This window comes from Vipera berus, assembly GCF_964194415.1.
Source record: "Vipera berus genome assembly, chromosome: 1".
NCBI classification, from domain to species: Eukaryota; Metazoa; Chordata; class Lepidosauria; order Squamata; family Viperidae; genus Vipera; species Vipera berus.
In genome coordinates, this window is record NC_138202.1 from 295,901,246 (window position 1) to 295,917,989 (window position 16,744).

General features: G+C 36.8%; 1 protein-coding gene across 5 annotated transcripts in view; it reads right to left on the bottom strand.

Moving 5' to 3' along the window:
- Window positions 1-5,171: 5,171 nt before the first annotated feature.
- The window catches only part of LOC308678849 (zinc finger protein 318-like), a 34,064-nt gene continuing 22,491 nt past the window's right edge, over window positions 5,172-16,744 (bottom strand). The window contains exons 5-12 of one of the 5 annotated variants that reach the window (XM_081346083.1): window positions 15,014-15,113; window positions 14,480-14,748; window positions 13,525-13,716; window positions 12,140-12,239; window positions 11,574-11,692; window positions 7,871-11,140; window positions 7,188-7,683; window positions 5,172-7,071 (exon numbers count right to left, since the gene is read on the bottom strand). In XM_081346083.1, coding sequence (XP_081202209.1) covers window positions 7,663-7,683; window positions 7,871-11,140; window positions 11,574-11,692; window positions 12,140-12,239; window positions 13,525-13,716; window positions 14,480-14,748; window positions 15,014-15,113 — 4,071 coding nt within the window. In that variant the 3' untranslated portion in view covers window positions 5,172-7,071; window positions 7,188-7,662. Of the gene's footprint in view, window positions 11,141-11,573; window positions 11,693-12,139; window positions 12,240-13,524; window positions 13,717-14,479; window positions 14,749-15,013; window positions 15,114-16,744 lie in introns of all 5 variants that reach the window. The other 4 variants (XM_081346084.1, XM_081346082.1, XM_081346080.1 and 1 more) reach the window with 4 other exon arrangements.

Genomic DNA, 16,744 nt, shown 5'->3' on the forward strand with positions numbered 1-16,744 from the left:
AAAAAAAAAAGCCTGCACCACTTCCAAGGCTTTACACGAGATACAAATTTTGTCAGGCTTTGCTCTTCTTGACTGAAAAGCTTGAGTCTTTATTAATATAGGTGAAGTGCTCCGTGGATACATAAGAGGGAAGCTGGTTCCACCACAGAAGTATCTACGTTGCTTTCAATCGTCCACCACCCATCCCACCCAAAGCAATTGTAGGCACATCTGTGCAAGCAACCTAATTGATGTGCAACCTGAACAGGGCTCCAAATCACATTCTTCACTTCAGGCATAGCTGTTTCTATCTCAGGACATAGAATGACACCCTCAAGAATGATAAAGGTAAAGGTTCCCCCGCACATGCGTGCTAGTCGTTTCCGACTCTAGGGGCCGGTGCTCATCTCCGTTTCAAAGCCGAAGAGCCAGCGCTTGTCCGAGGACGTCTCCGTGGTCATGTGGTCGGCATGACTAGACGCCAAAGGCGCACGGAACGCTGTTACCTTCCCACCGTAGTGGTCCCTATTTTTCTACTTGCATTTTTACATGCTTTCGAACTGCTAGGTTGGCAGAAGCTGGGACGAGTAACAGGCGCTCACTCTGTTACGCGGCACTCGGGATTCGACCCGCCAAACTGCCGACCTTCCGATCGACAAGCTCAGCGTCCTATGAATCTCAAAGATGGAAACTGAAGGAAATACATTTCTAGACCTACTTTCTATTTCATCTACATTTTCACATAGGCAAATGAGAGATAAAGTATTTCATGTTTCCGATACATAAAATATTACTTAGGTAGGGACCACTCCGGTGGGAAGGTAACAGCGTTCCGTGCGCCTTTGGCGTCTAGTCATGCCGGCCACATGACCACGGAGACGTCCTCGGACAAGCGCTGGCTCTTCGGCTTTGAAACGGAGATGAGCACCGGCCCCTAGAGTCGGAAACGACTAGCATGCATGTGTGGGGAAACCTTTACCTTTTAATGTCTTACTAGCCTCCTTTCCACACTCCATATAAATATCATTGTTTCAGAGTTGGGAAGCATACATATTTTATAAACGATATCTTGAGAAATTATTGAACTATCAAAGAGCTACTGACAATAATAAACAGACCAGTTGACACAACAGCCAGATACCAAAGTAATTTTATAATAATTTTAATGAACTTAAGACATAGCAAAAAAACATTTCTATAATCATTTTGAAGATTCTAGCAACAAGCAATAAAACATTTTCTGCAATATCTACAGCTGTTTCTCTTAATAAAAATATTCTCTATAAGTGATAGGGGGGATATCGGCATCAAGTTAAGTTATAAAAGCAAAACAAATGAATACTAACCTTAATACCATTAAAATCCATCAGTTCAAGTAATCATAGAAAATTAAAAACTGCCTCAGTAAAAACAGAAATGAATTAAACCTTGAATCTTACATAAATTATTAGTTGCACACTGCATTTTTCAAGATCTTTTCTGTATTTTATAGAAATAGTTGAAGCTATTAATATTTAGCACTAAGATTTTTTGAAAATGAATTGAGATGTTACATTGAGCAAATATAAATATAAATTATTATGTTTTTGTTTATTCTCCATCGTTGTATATATCATGGTAGCCAGCAAGAGGGAGGGGCCTGGAATGGGTCCTGAACTTTTTATAGCTTACGTGTGCACACACAAACACAGATATTAGCCTGATCATCCATCCACCCACCCACCCACCTACCTTTTATGTCAGACAGTGCCAGGCAAAATAAAGGTTTCTCATGCTTGTACAATCCTTTCAGTTCACTAGTTCTATAAAAGTTCCTGGAAAACTAATGTGTTGCTTTCATCGTAGCTATATCTTAACTAGAAGCAGAATTTTACCAAATATCACCTCAGTGATCAACAGTAAAAGAAAAGCAGATATTGTGGTATGAATGTTTTTATTAACTAAAGTATGTATTCAATTGAGCTTAATAGAACTTACCTCCAATTAGACTGAAGTCCCATCGTCTATCCCTATAAATGATTGTGTCTGAAGGTTCAATCTGAATTAGCTGCTCCACACAGAATTATTTTTAGATTATGAATCAAAGTATTTTCAGTCTCATGAGTTACTGCTAAATTATTTAGAATTAGCAAGATCAATATGTTTCATTGCAATGACTTTCTAATAAGTTTTTACATACACAGACACAGTTATGTTACTATTTATATATTATTATTAGCTCAGTGAGCTGGGCAGAATAAAAGTTTAAGTAAAAATAATAAATACTAAAACTGCTATATTTATGTCTGAGACTGAGAGGAAAATTTCAACCAAAACCAAAACTGATGTACCTTATTATTTTGAAACATTATTGGAACCAATAGAAAAGGATGATTTCTTAATCAATCTAGTTCTGAATTAAAAATATGAATCTAAATTACTGAGATTGATGGAAGTTTAAATGCATTTAAATACACATACTATGATAAAAATGAACAATCAGAGCACGACAGTCCATAATTGCTTCAATCAAGGTAAAGATTTTTCCTACTTCTAAAATCCTTTCAATATCTAATTGTGTATAAAATGTAGAAATATATTTAAATACAAATTAATGAAGAAAACAAATTCTCAGTATAGTTTCAGTACAAAAGACTTGTAAAAAAATTATATACTTATGCTCAGATGTGTTAGAATCCAGATTTCTGTCAAACTGTCTTGGAAACCTGAGCTGCTTATATTTTGAACTATTACTGTAAAAACTTAAAAATTAATGTTTGGGAAAAAATATATGTTTAGAAATTCATTACTTCAGTGGGTAGTATACAACTTCTGATGTGCATTTCTCCAGCTATTTTTTTTCAAGTGATTTGCTATGCACTTATAAGAGTTTCTCACGTTTTCCAGCATAGATATATATCCTGCTGAACAGCAATAACATTGTAAACATGGAAAGTGATATGCATATAGTTTAATATTTTTTTTCCAGCGTGTCACACAGCATGTAGAAATTTAGTACCAACTACCAGTTTTGTAAAGTTCTCCCTCTATCTCAAAACATTATACAGGATGAATGATACCACTGTACAGAACTTATTTTCCATAACAGGATTTTCCATAACACTCTAATGCAGGAGGCTCAATGCAAGAAAAACAATAATGGTCCAGAAAGAATAAGCGAGCAAGAGCTCAATGTGACATGCCTCAAATAAAGCCTTGTGCAATGTTCCAAAGGAGTTGTAACTATTGATATATCTGTTGCTTGAAACTGTGTGGCATTAGCAACACTGCCTATGGGTAAATTGTCATTTACGGCAGATCTCCATAATCATGTTTACACATTTTAAATGTATTTGCAACCTGGCCACTTAAAATAGCAACATTATAATCCCTCCAGAATGTGGATGATGAGCCCTTCCCCCCTTCTCTTTCAGCTATTAAAATCTGAAAGTCAAGCCTTCCTGCAGTTTTTCATTTTGGAAAAGATGTGCCTTAAGCCAGGACTCGGGGAATTAGCACCTGCAATCACTTCAGTTAAAGGAGAAAGTTATAAGCAGCTGAAGCTGGCTGTCAGGGGATCAACATTTTACTTTCAGGGGCTCAAGCTGGATGTGTGCAAGATGAATGAAAGAGGAAAGGATTTCTTCATCTCATGTTTAGTTATTTTGAAACTTAAAGCCATATAAGGCTGAATCTACACAAAAATATAATCCAGATTCCATGTGAGAATAATAAAATGTGATCTTGAACTCTAAATATACATCAGTTTCAAATCAACCACTGGCGGAACTATTTGGAAAAAAAAGGGGGCTAAATTTTTTTAAGCCGTAACATTCATATTTGAAGAGTTCCTGCAAATTTTCAACATTCAGAAGAAAAGGTTAAGAGCAATTTAACAATAAAATCACACTTCTTACCGCAATAGACAGCAATAATTTCTCTTTTGCATTGTTCTTGAAGTTTCTAAAATATGTAGTTCGAACAATTTTTTAAGATTATCGTTGGTTATACAATTTCATACATTCTTAATCTGCATGCAAAGCTAATCTCTTCCAATTATTAAATATAAGGTTCTCCATTAAATGCAGAATCAAATCTAGCAATAGCACTTAAACTTATACAGTATACTGCTTCACGGTGCTTTACAGCCCTCTCCTAAGTGGTTTAGAGTCAGCATATTACCCCCAACAATCTGGGTCATTTTACCACCTCGGAAGGATGGAAGGCTGAGTCAACCTGGAGCCAGTGAGAATAAAACTGCCAAACTGCAGGCAGCTGGCAGGCAGCAGAAGTAGCCTGCAATACTGCATTGTAACCACTGCGCCATCACGGCTCTAAGATCTATCTAAATCTAAGTCATGTTTTCAATACTAATTGACTTAGGTTACTTGTAAACGTTTAAACTACAATTCTGTTGACATCACAATCAACAATGTAGTGTGTGTAAAAATAACAATGTTGATTGTGATGTCAACAGATGTCAACAGAATTGTAGTTTAAATGTTTACAAGTAACCTAAGTCAATGGTTCTGACTAGACTTGATACTTTTGATACTTCCCAAGGATCTAGGATATTGTTCAATAGAAGCTACCGTTCCAAGTAATGCTACTTTTTTTGTGTAATTGATGAGCTGATCCTGTCCGTTCATATTGTATTCGATCACTTTCTCAATTTGATATAACACCAAGCACACCAACCACTCTGCCATCACTACTCTTTTTTCCACGTTTGTCCATTTCAAAGTGTTTTATATTTATGGGTTTTTCTAGTTTTTTTTCTCACTGACCCATCTGCAGCTACTGCTTATTATCCATACTTGTTTCTTTGTAACTATACTCCTTCCTGGCTTAGGTAAAAGGTAAAGGTAAAGGTTCCCCCGCACATGCGTGCTAGTCGTTTCCGACTCTAGGGGCCGGTGCTCATCTCCGTTTCAAAGCCGAAGAGCCAGCGCTTGTCCGAGGACATCTCTGTGGTCATATGGCCGGCATGACTAGACACCAAAGGCGCACGGAACGCTGTTACCTTCCCACCGTAGTGGTCCCTATTTTTCTACTTGCATTTTTACGTGCTTTCGAACTGCTAGGTTGGCAGAAGCTGGGACGAGTAACAGGCGCTCACTCTGTTATGCGGCACTCGGGATTCGACCCGCCAAACTGCCGACCTTCCGATCGACAAGCTCAGCGTCCTAACCCACTGAGCCACCGCGTCCCTTCCTGGCTTATTATGGGCTAAATGATAATGATTTGAAGCTTGCTTGCTTACATATGAAGTAGAATATTCTACTTCATATATAACAGAATGAGTAGGAATTCTATTCAGAATCTTAAGACCTTAGTCCAGATTATTTATTTGTAAGATGTATAATGCCTCTCAACTCATAACTAGTAAAAGCATTGAATAAAAACATCCATAAAACAAAACCTAAACAATGTATAAATACAAACATAAAATGGCTATACAACAAAACAATCATAGGAGGATTCCCACTCAACTGTCCTTGAATGCATGGTGGGAGAGCAAAGTCTTAATGATTTTCATAAAGGTTAATGAGTGGGGCCCGATGTATATCAAGGAAGAGGTTGCTACAATAATCTGATCCAGAATGAAAGAAATTACGAGACCCTGTGTTGTATAATGAATATAGTCCTGGACTTAGACTGGGGAGACCCTGTAAAGCTCAATGTCTGGCCTTGGGCCAGTTGCTGTCTCTTAATCTAATATGCTTCAGAGCCTTATTGTAAAAGTTATAAAAAGTTATTGAAGGCAGAAGGAAAGGTTGTACATTTAGTACCTTAGTAGGATAGTGCTAGGGAATGCAATGGTTAATTTTACTAGAATAATATTGTATATTAAACTTGCTTCCTTAATCAACCCCTTAAATCATCAGCAGTATGCAACAAAACAAGTGAAGGATGAACAGATTTACCTCCATTTATTTACTGGCATTCCATGCTTAACAAGTTGACTTAGTATGTGGGGTGCAAGCCACAGCATCTCATGGTGTTGTAATTTTGTTTTGCTATCATTACTGCTATATTATTATAATTTGTAAGTTATTTTGAATTTTGCTGGATTGAGCAGGATGTAAATATTAATATATTTTATACAGACATAAGTAAGACAACTGTACAATTGAACCATGTAATTCCTAGTTACTTTGATGCAAACAAATTACAACTTAGTTATATTTCTAAGTTATATTTCCTAGTTATAAACTATTAATTTATGCTATCCTACATCTGATAATCTCTATCATTGGTTACCATGTGCTATTGTGATCAACTCAGGTTGCTAGCTGGGAACCTAAATTCTGATTGGTCTTGAAATTAGGAGACTATGAATTCTAGTACTGAGTTATGCATAAAGCCAGCTAGGAGACTTTAGGCCAGTCATTCTCTCTTAGCCCTAGGAATAGGTCCATGGCAAATGATTTTTCAAAAACACTGCTATGAAAACTGCAGACTTATCCATGTACATGCCAGGAGTCAAAGCACAAAAAGAAAGTGGTTAGTAAAGCACTGAAGTAGGTTTAGTAACATTTCATAATTTAGGGGATCATACATTCACTAGAAATGATTTCTAATATTGCCATTTATTTCCACTGAAGTATATTTTTTCTTGTTTTTGCAAGGTATTTCACATCTCCTATCCGCACTGATCTTGTATGATAAACCAATATATTTAAAATTCAAAACAAATTTACTTTTAAAATGGAAAGTGTACAATTCTTTGCAATGTTTAAGCAGTGTTCTCTCTTAAGAAGCTGATCAGATGAATTTGAAAGATGAAAAACTTAAGGAAGATTTTCATCAGCTTTATCTCAACCACAGAATCCAAACGCTATAGAAGTAGACAGAAAAAAGACACAGAAAAAATATTTATCATGTCGCAGATCATCATGGGTTTATTTTAGATTTACAGATAAAACCTTTTAGATAAATCCACGCAAGCATTACTACGTTTCTTGACAAGTTGTATAACTGAAAAACTTCACACAACAGTATTTTTGTAGCTCAGGGATTCATTCAGGCATGTAATGTCTGGTTATATGATGGGAATCCAATCCAGAGAGCAAAGTTCAGATCTTCCATTTCTTCTGAGTTAGGCAGCTGCTAAACAATTTAACACAAACAGTTACTGTACCACAATGTAGTAAAATAAAATGTGATTTTTAAATCATGCAAGTGACCTCAATATGCAGAGTCCAATTGATGGGCCATAGCCTTACCAAAGATTTTCTTTCTCCAAAAGTGAGTTGATAGATATTTCTCCTTTGCTCAGTGAGATGGCATCCACACAGGATTTTATACAATATGGCATCAGTCTTGATTACAGGTGTAGTTCAACAAGATAATAACAAGTAAAAAATGCAGAACAATCTTCTGCATGATGAAAAATGCAGAACATTTTTCATGCATTTTACATTTTGTGCAATGAAACATGCAAAACGTTTCAAAAGAAACTTTCTGCTTAAATGGTTCAGCAAGAGCCTTCTTTTTTCTCAAGTCCTGAACACATGTCCTTGCGCTTGTCAGTGTTGCACTTGGAATGTTATTTACAAACGCTGTATAAATCAGAAACCATAAAAAGTCAAAGGAAAATGTAAAAAATACAGTCACAGTTTAACAGAAATAATAATAATAATAATAATAATAAAACCCAAACCATAGCTGAAACACATACTACGGACGAGAAATCCATTTTTAATGGCTGGAAGTCCGAGACTGAAAAACAAATATTTTACACAATCAGATATATACAATACAGCTTAAATTTTAGGCAGAATTTTAGGGTTTTTTTTTAGAAAGACTATTGCAAGCTATATTTTCAACTTATTAAGCTAAAAGATAATATTTACAAAATGTCAACAATTGCTACTTAGAGATTTGGAACAATTTTGTGTGTACTTACCGGGTGCTCTGCAGGTATGTCAGTTACTTCTGAAGCCAACTTATTTTTAACTTCACATTTATCATCATCCTTTTCTTCCTCTGTCTTTTTTAGTTTATCTACGGATGTCTGCATCTGATTTTTGAAACTATACAACTCACTGTCACCTGAACCCCCCACTTCTACAGATCCCTTTAGCTTTGGAAGGATGGATTCCATGCATGTCACAGCTTGGTTTTGTACATTTTCCCCACCACAGCTCCACAAGAGTTTATCAGGCGTGTCTCCTTTGCTACTATGTGGGGGTTGGGGCATGGAAACAGAAGGCATATCCTGCAATTGAACAAGGGGCATGTTTACTTCTGCCACGTCATTCCCTGATGCAGAAGACACCACATGTGGAATAACTGCATCTGAAACCACTGAGCGCAATTTCTCCTCTTGATCATCAGGGGTAAATGCAACAAAATTAATTATTTCAGATTCAATCACTGGTTGGTCAGTGTCCAATTCAGTGATTTTGCTAGACTCTAAACAAACAGGTGCAACCATTTCTAACTTTGGACTGTCTGCATTGTCCTCATTCAAAATTTCAGTTGGCAGAACGTCTACCACTTCAGGTTCCACTGTAATATTTCCCAGAGTGAAATCAATGTTTTCTAATTCCAAATTCGGTTTCAGCCTGGGAGAATCTATAGTCTTTGTTTCATCTGATTTTGGAGAGACTCCTTCATTTTCTAAATCCAGAGAAAAAGTAGTAGACTGTTCAAAACTAAGTTCTGGATATGTATTGTTTAAGTCAAAATTATCAGCTGGTGAGGTATTCAATACTTCATTATTCAGATCTGTGAAGGAGAGAGTCACCTCTCCAAGATGCCCAATACCGATTTCTGTTGGAAGAGGATCTAGTGTTTCTTGGCCCATTTCTGGCTGTATAGTTGAAAAACTGGCACTTTCTGTTTCTACAGTTCTTCTCTCTTCAGTGCCACTTAATTCCAAGTCAGAGACAGAAGATTTTTGTGTATCATGTTTTATAAACATGAATTCCACATAACTAGATTTAATTTCATTTGTAGAAGAAATACTATCCAGCACCTCTGTTTTTCCCACTTGGAGTTCCTTGGTTTCACAGCTTAATGGGAATTGATTGATTTGTTCACGTTTCTCTACTGTGGTGCTTATTGTTGTTACATTAACCAAGTTCTCGTCTGTAATCTCTTCAGGTTCTAGAACATTAACTACACTGAAATCCTCACCATCCTTTAACCGAGAACCATTCACATCCTCTTGTTCACTGTTGGTAAGGAAAGAGTCTAATTCACCTCTGTTTAGCTCTGAATCTGAAGGCTGAGGACTTTTACCACTAATGCGTTCCTCAGTGTCTAGTTTTAGATCAATTGATTGTTCTTTAGAGTAACTGACATTTTGCACAGAATCAGAGACAGTTTCTAGAAGATTGTTAGAGATTTCTGAGAATTGTGTGATGGATCGACCGTCAGAAATGTCATGTTCTGTTGTCTCAAGGCTAACAGATGGCTCATTAAAGCCATCCAAAGGAAGAGGGCTCATTTCTTCTATCTGCACAGCTAACTCAGTTTTCTCAGGTTCGGACGATTTCTTGTTAAATTCAGATGGAACAGGATTTCCCATTTCTTCCTCATTATGGAATGGATAAGAAGTACCACTTGCTAAGTCATCTGCTTCTGACAGTGTAGACTGTATATCTGGAAAGGAGACTTTATCTAGGTCCCTCTCAACGCTGGGTTTGATTTCAGTAATTTCTTCATCGGTTGTCACCATTTTCTCATCTTTTACTTCCTCTGTTTCTAGGTTCCTAGCTGAGGAAGTGTACACACTGCAAAGGGATTCCTCTGACTTGGACTTTACCTGTAGGTTTGCATTTTTCTCCTTCTCAGTAGGATTCCATTTTCCTTTATCTGAAATTGCAGAATTCACTAGCTTGCTCTCAGCTGGACTCACCCCACTACTATTGTAAAAAATGTCATACAGATCTTTAGCATTACCTGCAGCCAGAGAAGAGTTATTTTTCTTCAATTTTTTAACATGCTCTCCAAAAACAGATGGAGGTGGCAAGGGGCGAGGACACATGGGCATCTCCAGTATGTTCTTATCATCCTCAGATACACCGGGTGCCATATCATCTGCCAGAATAACCAGTTGTTTTGGTGGCAGAGGGGGTGGAGGGGCAAATACTATTGGTGGTGGCTGTGGTACAGATAGTGACAGTGGTGGTCCTGGAGGTAGTGGCAGTAGAGGAGGGCGCCTATGCGGCCTCTCAAAAGTCAGAGATTGTTCATTTGCTTTTGTCACTTGTGAGACATCTTGCTTTTTCACCATTGCTGCAAGCTCCCGTGCCTTAGCCTGAGCTTTCGCCACTACCTCTGCATGCTCCTGGGCCTTTGTTGCATTTGCTTGTTCCACCGCCTTTGTCTCACTTTCGTGATCCCCTTCCTCTGCTTCTTCAGGTACCTTTATATCCTCCTGTGATCCCTTTAAAACTACTACTTCTCCCCCAAATGCTTTTGATATAATATCTGGTGGCAAAACAAGATCTGGATTTCCCTCTTTGACAACCGGCAAAGGTTTGGCAGTGGTACCAGCAGATTTTATAGACAAAAAAGTATTTAGCGGTGCTGGCTTGCTTACTGTTGTAACTGGAGTCTTCCTTAGAACCATCACTGGGATTGGTAAATTGGGGCGGATTTTGGCTTGCGATGAAGTTGAAACAACTGGTGTCCAGGGGCTTGTATGTGGAATAACGGTTTTTCCAGATAACTTAATTGCAATGGGCTTTGAATTTGGCTTTCCGCTTTGGGACTTACTTTCTTTATCTTTACCTTCCTCAGGGCTCTCTTCTTTAGAAACAGCTGTATCTTTCCCCTGATTTTTTTCATCTCTCTCACTCTTTCTCCAACTGAATTTTCCAAAAGTTGTTAGTTTTGACTCCTTTTCAGAGTCCTCTTTTCCCTCTTCCTTCTTTTCCATTTCTTTGTCCTCTTTCTTCAATTTAAGTTTAATCCCACATTTTTCACCATTAGGGATTTCTTTCCTTTTACTAATTTCATATTCATTATTCTCATCTCCTAGTTCCTTAATATTCTTTGTTTCTTCTTTCTTCGCTACATTTGTTGTCTTCTCATCTTTTTCCTCTTTTTGTTTTTCACACAGTTTCCGTCTTAGCCTGCGTTCCGTTTCCTGAATCACAGATAATCCTGCCTGATGATCCAGATTTCGCCTTTCTTCGTAGAGAGGATTCTCATCCACATGTTTCTATGGGGGTGGAAGGAAACATTTCAGCACTGTTAGTTAATGTATCAATTTTCCGTTGGAATAAGTCTGGATTCTTAATCTATTCTATTTCTTATTTTAATTGTATTTACTGGAAAAGAGGCTGGGGGGGATAACAAAATTTATTCCTTTTAAGTAGCACAAGACAAGCTTCCTGAATTTCTACTAAGTTAAGAATATTGAGGTGATATTGAGAAATCACACTTCTGATTTTTTCACCACAGTTTGCACTTGCTGGCAACTCCCTAAGGTCAGATAATATCATATCCCAGCTATACCTAGAGATGCCAAAGATGGCTTTGTCCTGCCTTGCCATTAACAGAAGTCAAGATGAACAAAATGGTTTTTAAAGGGCATGGCGCTAATTATGATATGCCCCAATGAATTATTCAAAACTAGTATTCTGGACACTAACCTTATATTTCTCATTATGTAGGTGACTTTTCACATGTTGTTCTGCTGATATCTGGTCTCCAAAGAATTCACTGCAGAGCTGGCAGTAATATCCAGTGACTGGGATAAGAAATTCAGAACCTAAAATGCCCCCACACCCGAAGATTCAGTCACAAAAATAGATTAAGAAACTAATATTTAACAGGCACAAAGCAAGTATTAAAATATCAGCAAACTATACTCTGGATCCTAAACCCAATTCTTACTAGAATAATCTGATCTGAAATTTTAAATAATAAAGCAACTTTTGTCCATCATTCTTTATTATAGTTATTTCAACCCAGCATACAGATCAAATATAAATTGCATTTTCCACTCCTACTTACTTCTGAAGTAAAGCATTAATATAGGGAAAAAATGCTTAAAAATTAGAAAAAATGTAAACAGAGTTGCCAGAACCATGAGATGGGCAATAAGTAAATTTGATAAATAAATAATAAATAAGCAAACAAAGTTGTGCACTGCTTAACATTATAATGCCCTGTGACAGTGTGCTTTGAAGAACTAAAGTTAAGACAGACAGCATACCTTTGGCTGGCACAGGTATTTTGTCAATTCGTTTTGTGACTTCCTGCTTTGTTTCAATTTGAGTCTTTGCTGCCCAAGGTCTGTTATATGGATCCAGGGTCTATTTGCACAATGACAAAAACATATAGACTGATACATGAAAAAGGGGCTTGGCTTTTGGTCAAAGTTAAGATTAGTCAAAAAGAAATTGATATCAGCAGCATATGTGGAAGAATTGCAAACCCTCTCTCCACTGCAATTAGTGCAGGTTCGCATCCCACCAGGCTCAAGGTTGACTCAGCCTTCCATCCTTCGGAGGTAGGTAAAATGAGGACCCAGATTGTTGGGGGCAATAAGCTGACTTTGTAATAATGCCGCTTGGGGTGTGTGTGAAAGCCCTAATAAGCAGGCATATACATAGAATGAAGGCTACTGCTAAGCTTGTAAGCCGCCCTGAGTCTTCGGAGAAGGGCGGGATATAAATGGAATTTTAAAAAAAAACAAAACTATAACTTACTACAGGCATGTCAAACTGCTGGCCCATGGGCCGGATGCGTCATGCCAAAACCGCACCCACTCCATTGCTGGCAATGGGAAAAAAGGCGCAATATGTCGTGCGACGTCACATGACATCGTGAGTTTGACATGCCTGACTTACTACAAATAAAGTATGAAAAGTTAAAACATATCAGTATGTATCTACTTTATCATCTCATAGGCTGCAGTCAAATCAAACTGATGCTATGGTTTAAAGAGCTGATTATAAATCCCAAAAAACATAGTTCTATTAGCTTCAGCCTTTTCTTCCAGATTTCTTATTAATAATTTTTGATTCCTACATTGGAAAAAAAAATCTAGAATAAATGGCAACTGAATTTGCTTATGGTACAGACACCATAGAATATATACAAGCGAATTTATTCCCAAGTGCATCGGTCAAAAAACAAGAGATTTCACACATCACATCAGATGCCACAAAACTTCATTTTCCATAAGACTTTAGGCTTTAGTGGCACAGTGTATTGATAAATATAGACTGAATAATACTGGTTGCTATGCGGTCAATTTTAAATAAATATAACAAATTTGGTGACCATGCTAAATAAACAAATGAACTTTTTAAAGGCATATTTAAAGGCATACGTATCTTTTTGAACAAGCTGGCCTGGCCTGATGGGAGGGGGTTGGGTTTTTATTACTTTTAAATGCATTTTAATCTATCTAAGAGTTCTGGGCACTTGTTTATATTTTTTGATTTTTGTATTCTGTTTTTTAACATGTATTGCCCTGTTCACCGCCCTGAGTCCTTCGGGAGAAGGGCGGTATACAAATAAAATTAATTAATTAATTAAAATGTATTTTATAGCTTACATACATTAATGACAAATTGATGACTGAACACTTACCTGTCTATGTTTCTTATTATGCATATGTGTAAAGAAATCAAACATAGTTCCACAGGTAGTATTGCAATCTTTACACCAATGGTTCCCTGTATCATAGTAGTCATAAATACTGGTCCTTTGCAATGGCTGTGAAGAAGATTCCATAGGCTTAGGACTCTTTCCCTTCAATCTGTCACTATTAGTTTTTGATTCCTACATTAAAAAAAAATCTATAAGATATACAGTAAGACAGTTCCTTAAAATCAGCTTTTAGTAAATATCACACATACAAACCACACCACACACACACACACACACACACACACTGTGTCTATGTGTGTGAGATAAACAGAGACTAATTGCAGTATAGATCATTTACTGGTCAAACCAATGAAAATGTCATTGTTTCAGTGAGCTGGAATTACTGATTCAGATGCTGTTCAGTCAACAGGAAAGAACTTCCATTGAGGTGCAGATATGTTCTCTAAATGATTAGTATATAAGCAATCAGTGAATTGTTTATACATTGGAGGGGGGGGAGTTGCATGCAATGTATGTGTAGGAATGTAATATGTGTAATTCCAACCAAACAAGGAATAGTTGAAAGATTCTATGTTGTACTCTGCACAATCTCAAAATAGATAGAATAATAGATTTGTAACACTTGCCCCTCCATTTGTATTTAGAATTCTGGATGATATTTCAAGGCTTGTACAAAGTGTCTATTATATTAGTTGGACCAGTCCCTCTTTCTCAAATCTAGGAAAGAGGCAATGGCAAAACCATTTCTGAAATCTTACAAATAAATCTGCAGGGAATTATCCAGGAAATAATCAAGAATCAACAGACTCAAAGTTACAGTGCATGTGTACACACACGCACACACACACACACACATTCGCACTTACTTAGACACAGATGGCAAAAAAATGCCCTTTCTTTCATATAAACTATGGCATCAGGACTCAGAATTTACCTTGACTAGATCAGAAGTTTTCTCCTGAATTCTTGCATTTTCTGAAGAGTCTTTACTTTCTGAAGACAGTTTCCGGGATTTCTCAAAAATATTAATCCCCAAGATCTGGGCTACCTTGTCAAGTTCAGACTGTTTCTTCTCTGCAGCATCAGCGTTCATCTTCAGCTGAGTTATTTCCTTCACAATGTTATCTTGCAGTCGGTTGACTTCTATTAGCAAGGGGTCTTTGTGTCCATCCTTCTCCCTCCGTTTCTTCCTCAGCAATTCCCCTGAATCAAACGAAGTGGTTGAGTACAAAAGGCAAGAAAATTATGTTCACAAATGCAAAATGATTGTAATCATTAAGGTTATTAAATATCGTGGCCCACCCAAATAAAAGGGACGCACCACTGAGTGTAAAACAAGCTAATGTTGCCTGGAATGCATGTAATAGAAAGGAAGCAAACATAACCCATTTAATCCAGCTGACTATACAATATCAAACTCTTATTTAAAAACATCCCAGGGAAGATGGGGCATGAGAAGAAACGATACCTTGTTGTTTTGAAAGTCTGTTTAACTCAGCTCTGAGATAATGTAGTTTTTTTTGCCGTGCTTCTTGTTCAGCTTTCAACTTCTCAATTTCCTCTATTACCTGGAAAAGTGTTGAAGGAAAAAAAAAGGCATAAACCACCATCTTCCTTAGCAAAAGGTAAAGCAACATTGCAAAAATCAATGTGGCAATGTCCATTGCACCTTGAATTCAAGTGATTTTAATAATCACTTTTGAGTAATCATTTGAATAATAATGTAAATTTAGATTTTATCAGAGACAGCATCTCTTTTGTTATATGTTGCATCTGTGTTTATTTTTCAGTGAAGGATCACATTAAAGTTTTTTTAGCATTACCTATGTTCTGCTGGGAAGCACTATGGTCTATTGCTAAGCACATTGGTTTGTGCTTAAATTGTAAGCCGCCCTGAGTCTTCGGAGAAGGGCGGGATATAAATGGGATTAAAATAAATAAATAAAAATAAAAAATAAGTAAAATATAAATAAATCACAAACAATGCAGGATAAAGTGTATTTAAACCTATTTAAATTAATGGACTGAAGTATCTGCAATCATGTTTGGAATCAACCAATTCCAACATAATACAAATATTTTAAGCATTTGTAAATGTGTATTAAATAACCCAAATGTATTATGTTCAAGTTAAGCATTATAATTTTACAATTTTTAAATGGTTTTCTTCACTACTGAATGAAAACAAGCAACAATATAAGGAAATTAAAAGTACAGAATAATTTTTCACAATGAACTTAATTCTCTTAAAACCCACCTCCAGGGTGTTTGATTTCTTCCTTAGCTAATATTTGATAATTTTAATGTTAATATTTATCATTTTAATCTTTCAATATCTTACATTGTTATTTTCATCATCTTGTAAGCTGCCCAGTCATTTGGTAACAAAATGGGCAGGGTATAAATTTAATAAATAAATCAGCATATTTCCAAGATTATGATCTAGTCCAGCAATCCCCAACCTTTCCAGCTTGGCAGCCTGGTTGTGGGGGGAAGAATAGGACAGTGTGAACAGTGGGCTGGTGCGCACATGCCCACAGCTCGACTTGCAGAAGTTAAGCAGCATACATGTCTGCGCACTGGCTCTGCACTTGCACAGCTCAGTTCCAAATAGGCCACAGCCCGGTAGTGGGGCATGACCTGTGGTTTGGGTACCCTGATCTAGTCTGTTTGATTTTAAAATATTAATTATCCCTTAAATCAGGGTTTAAAACATTTTTAGCTCAAAATATTTCAAGGTTGAAATAAAACGAACTTTTTTTTGACACCACAGCAAAATATTCTATTTTGTCCCTACAATAAAAAAATATTTAAGTTTCTGGTCACAAAAAACAATCTTGAAATGAACTATTTGTTCATGAAATCAAGCTCAAAACAGCACATATTTTTATAAAGTTGGAATAAAACAACTCAAAACCTGTTGAGTTTTTTCCTCAGAAAACACAACCAACCTGACTATTCCAATGGAACATTTCAAGTGAAGCTATTTTGCTCCAGGTTCAGAACAGTATTTCTCATATTATGGAAACACATTTATTTATTTTTTTATTTATTTTAATTCCATTTATATCCCGCCCTTCTCCGAAGACTCAGGGCGGCTTACAAGCTTAGCAGTAGCCTTCATTCTATGTATATGCCTGCTTATTAGGGCTTTCACACACACCCCAAGCGGCATTATTACAAAGTCAGCTTAATTGCC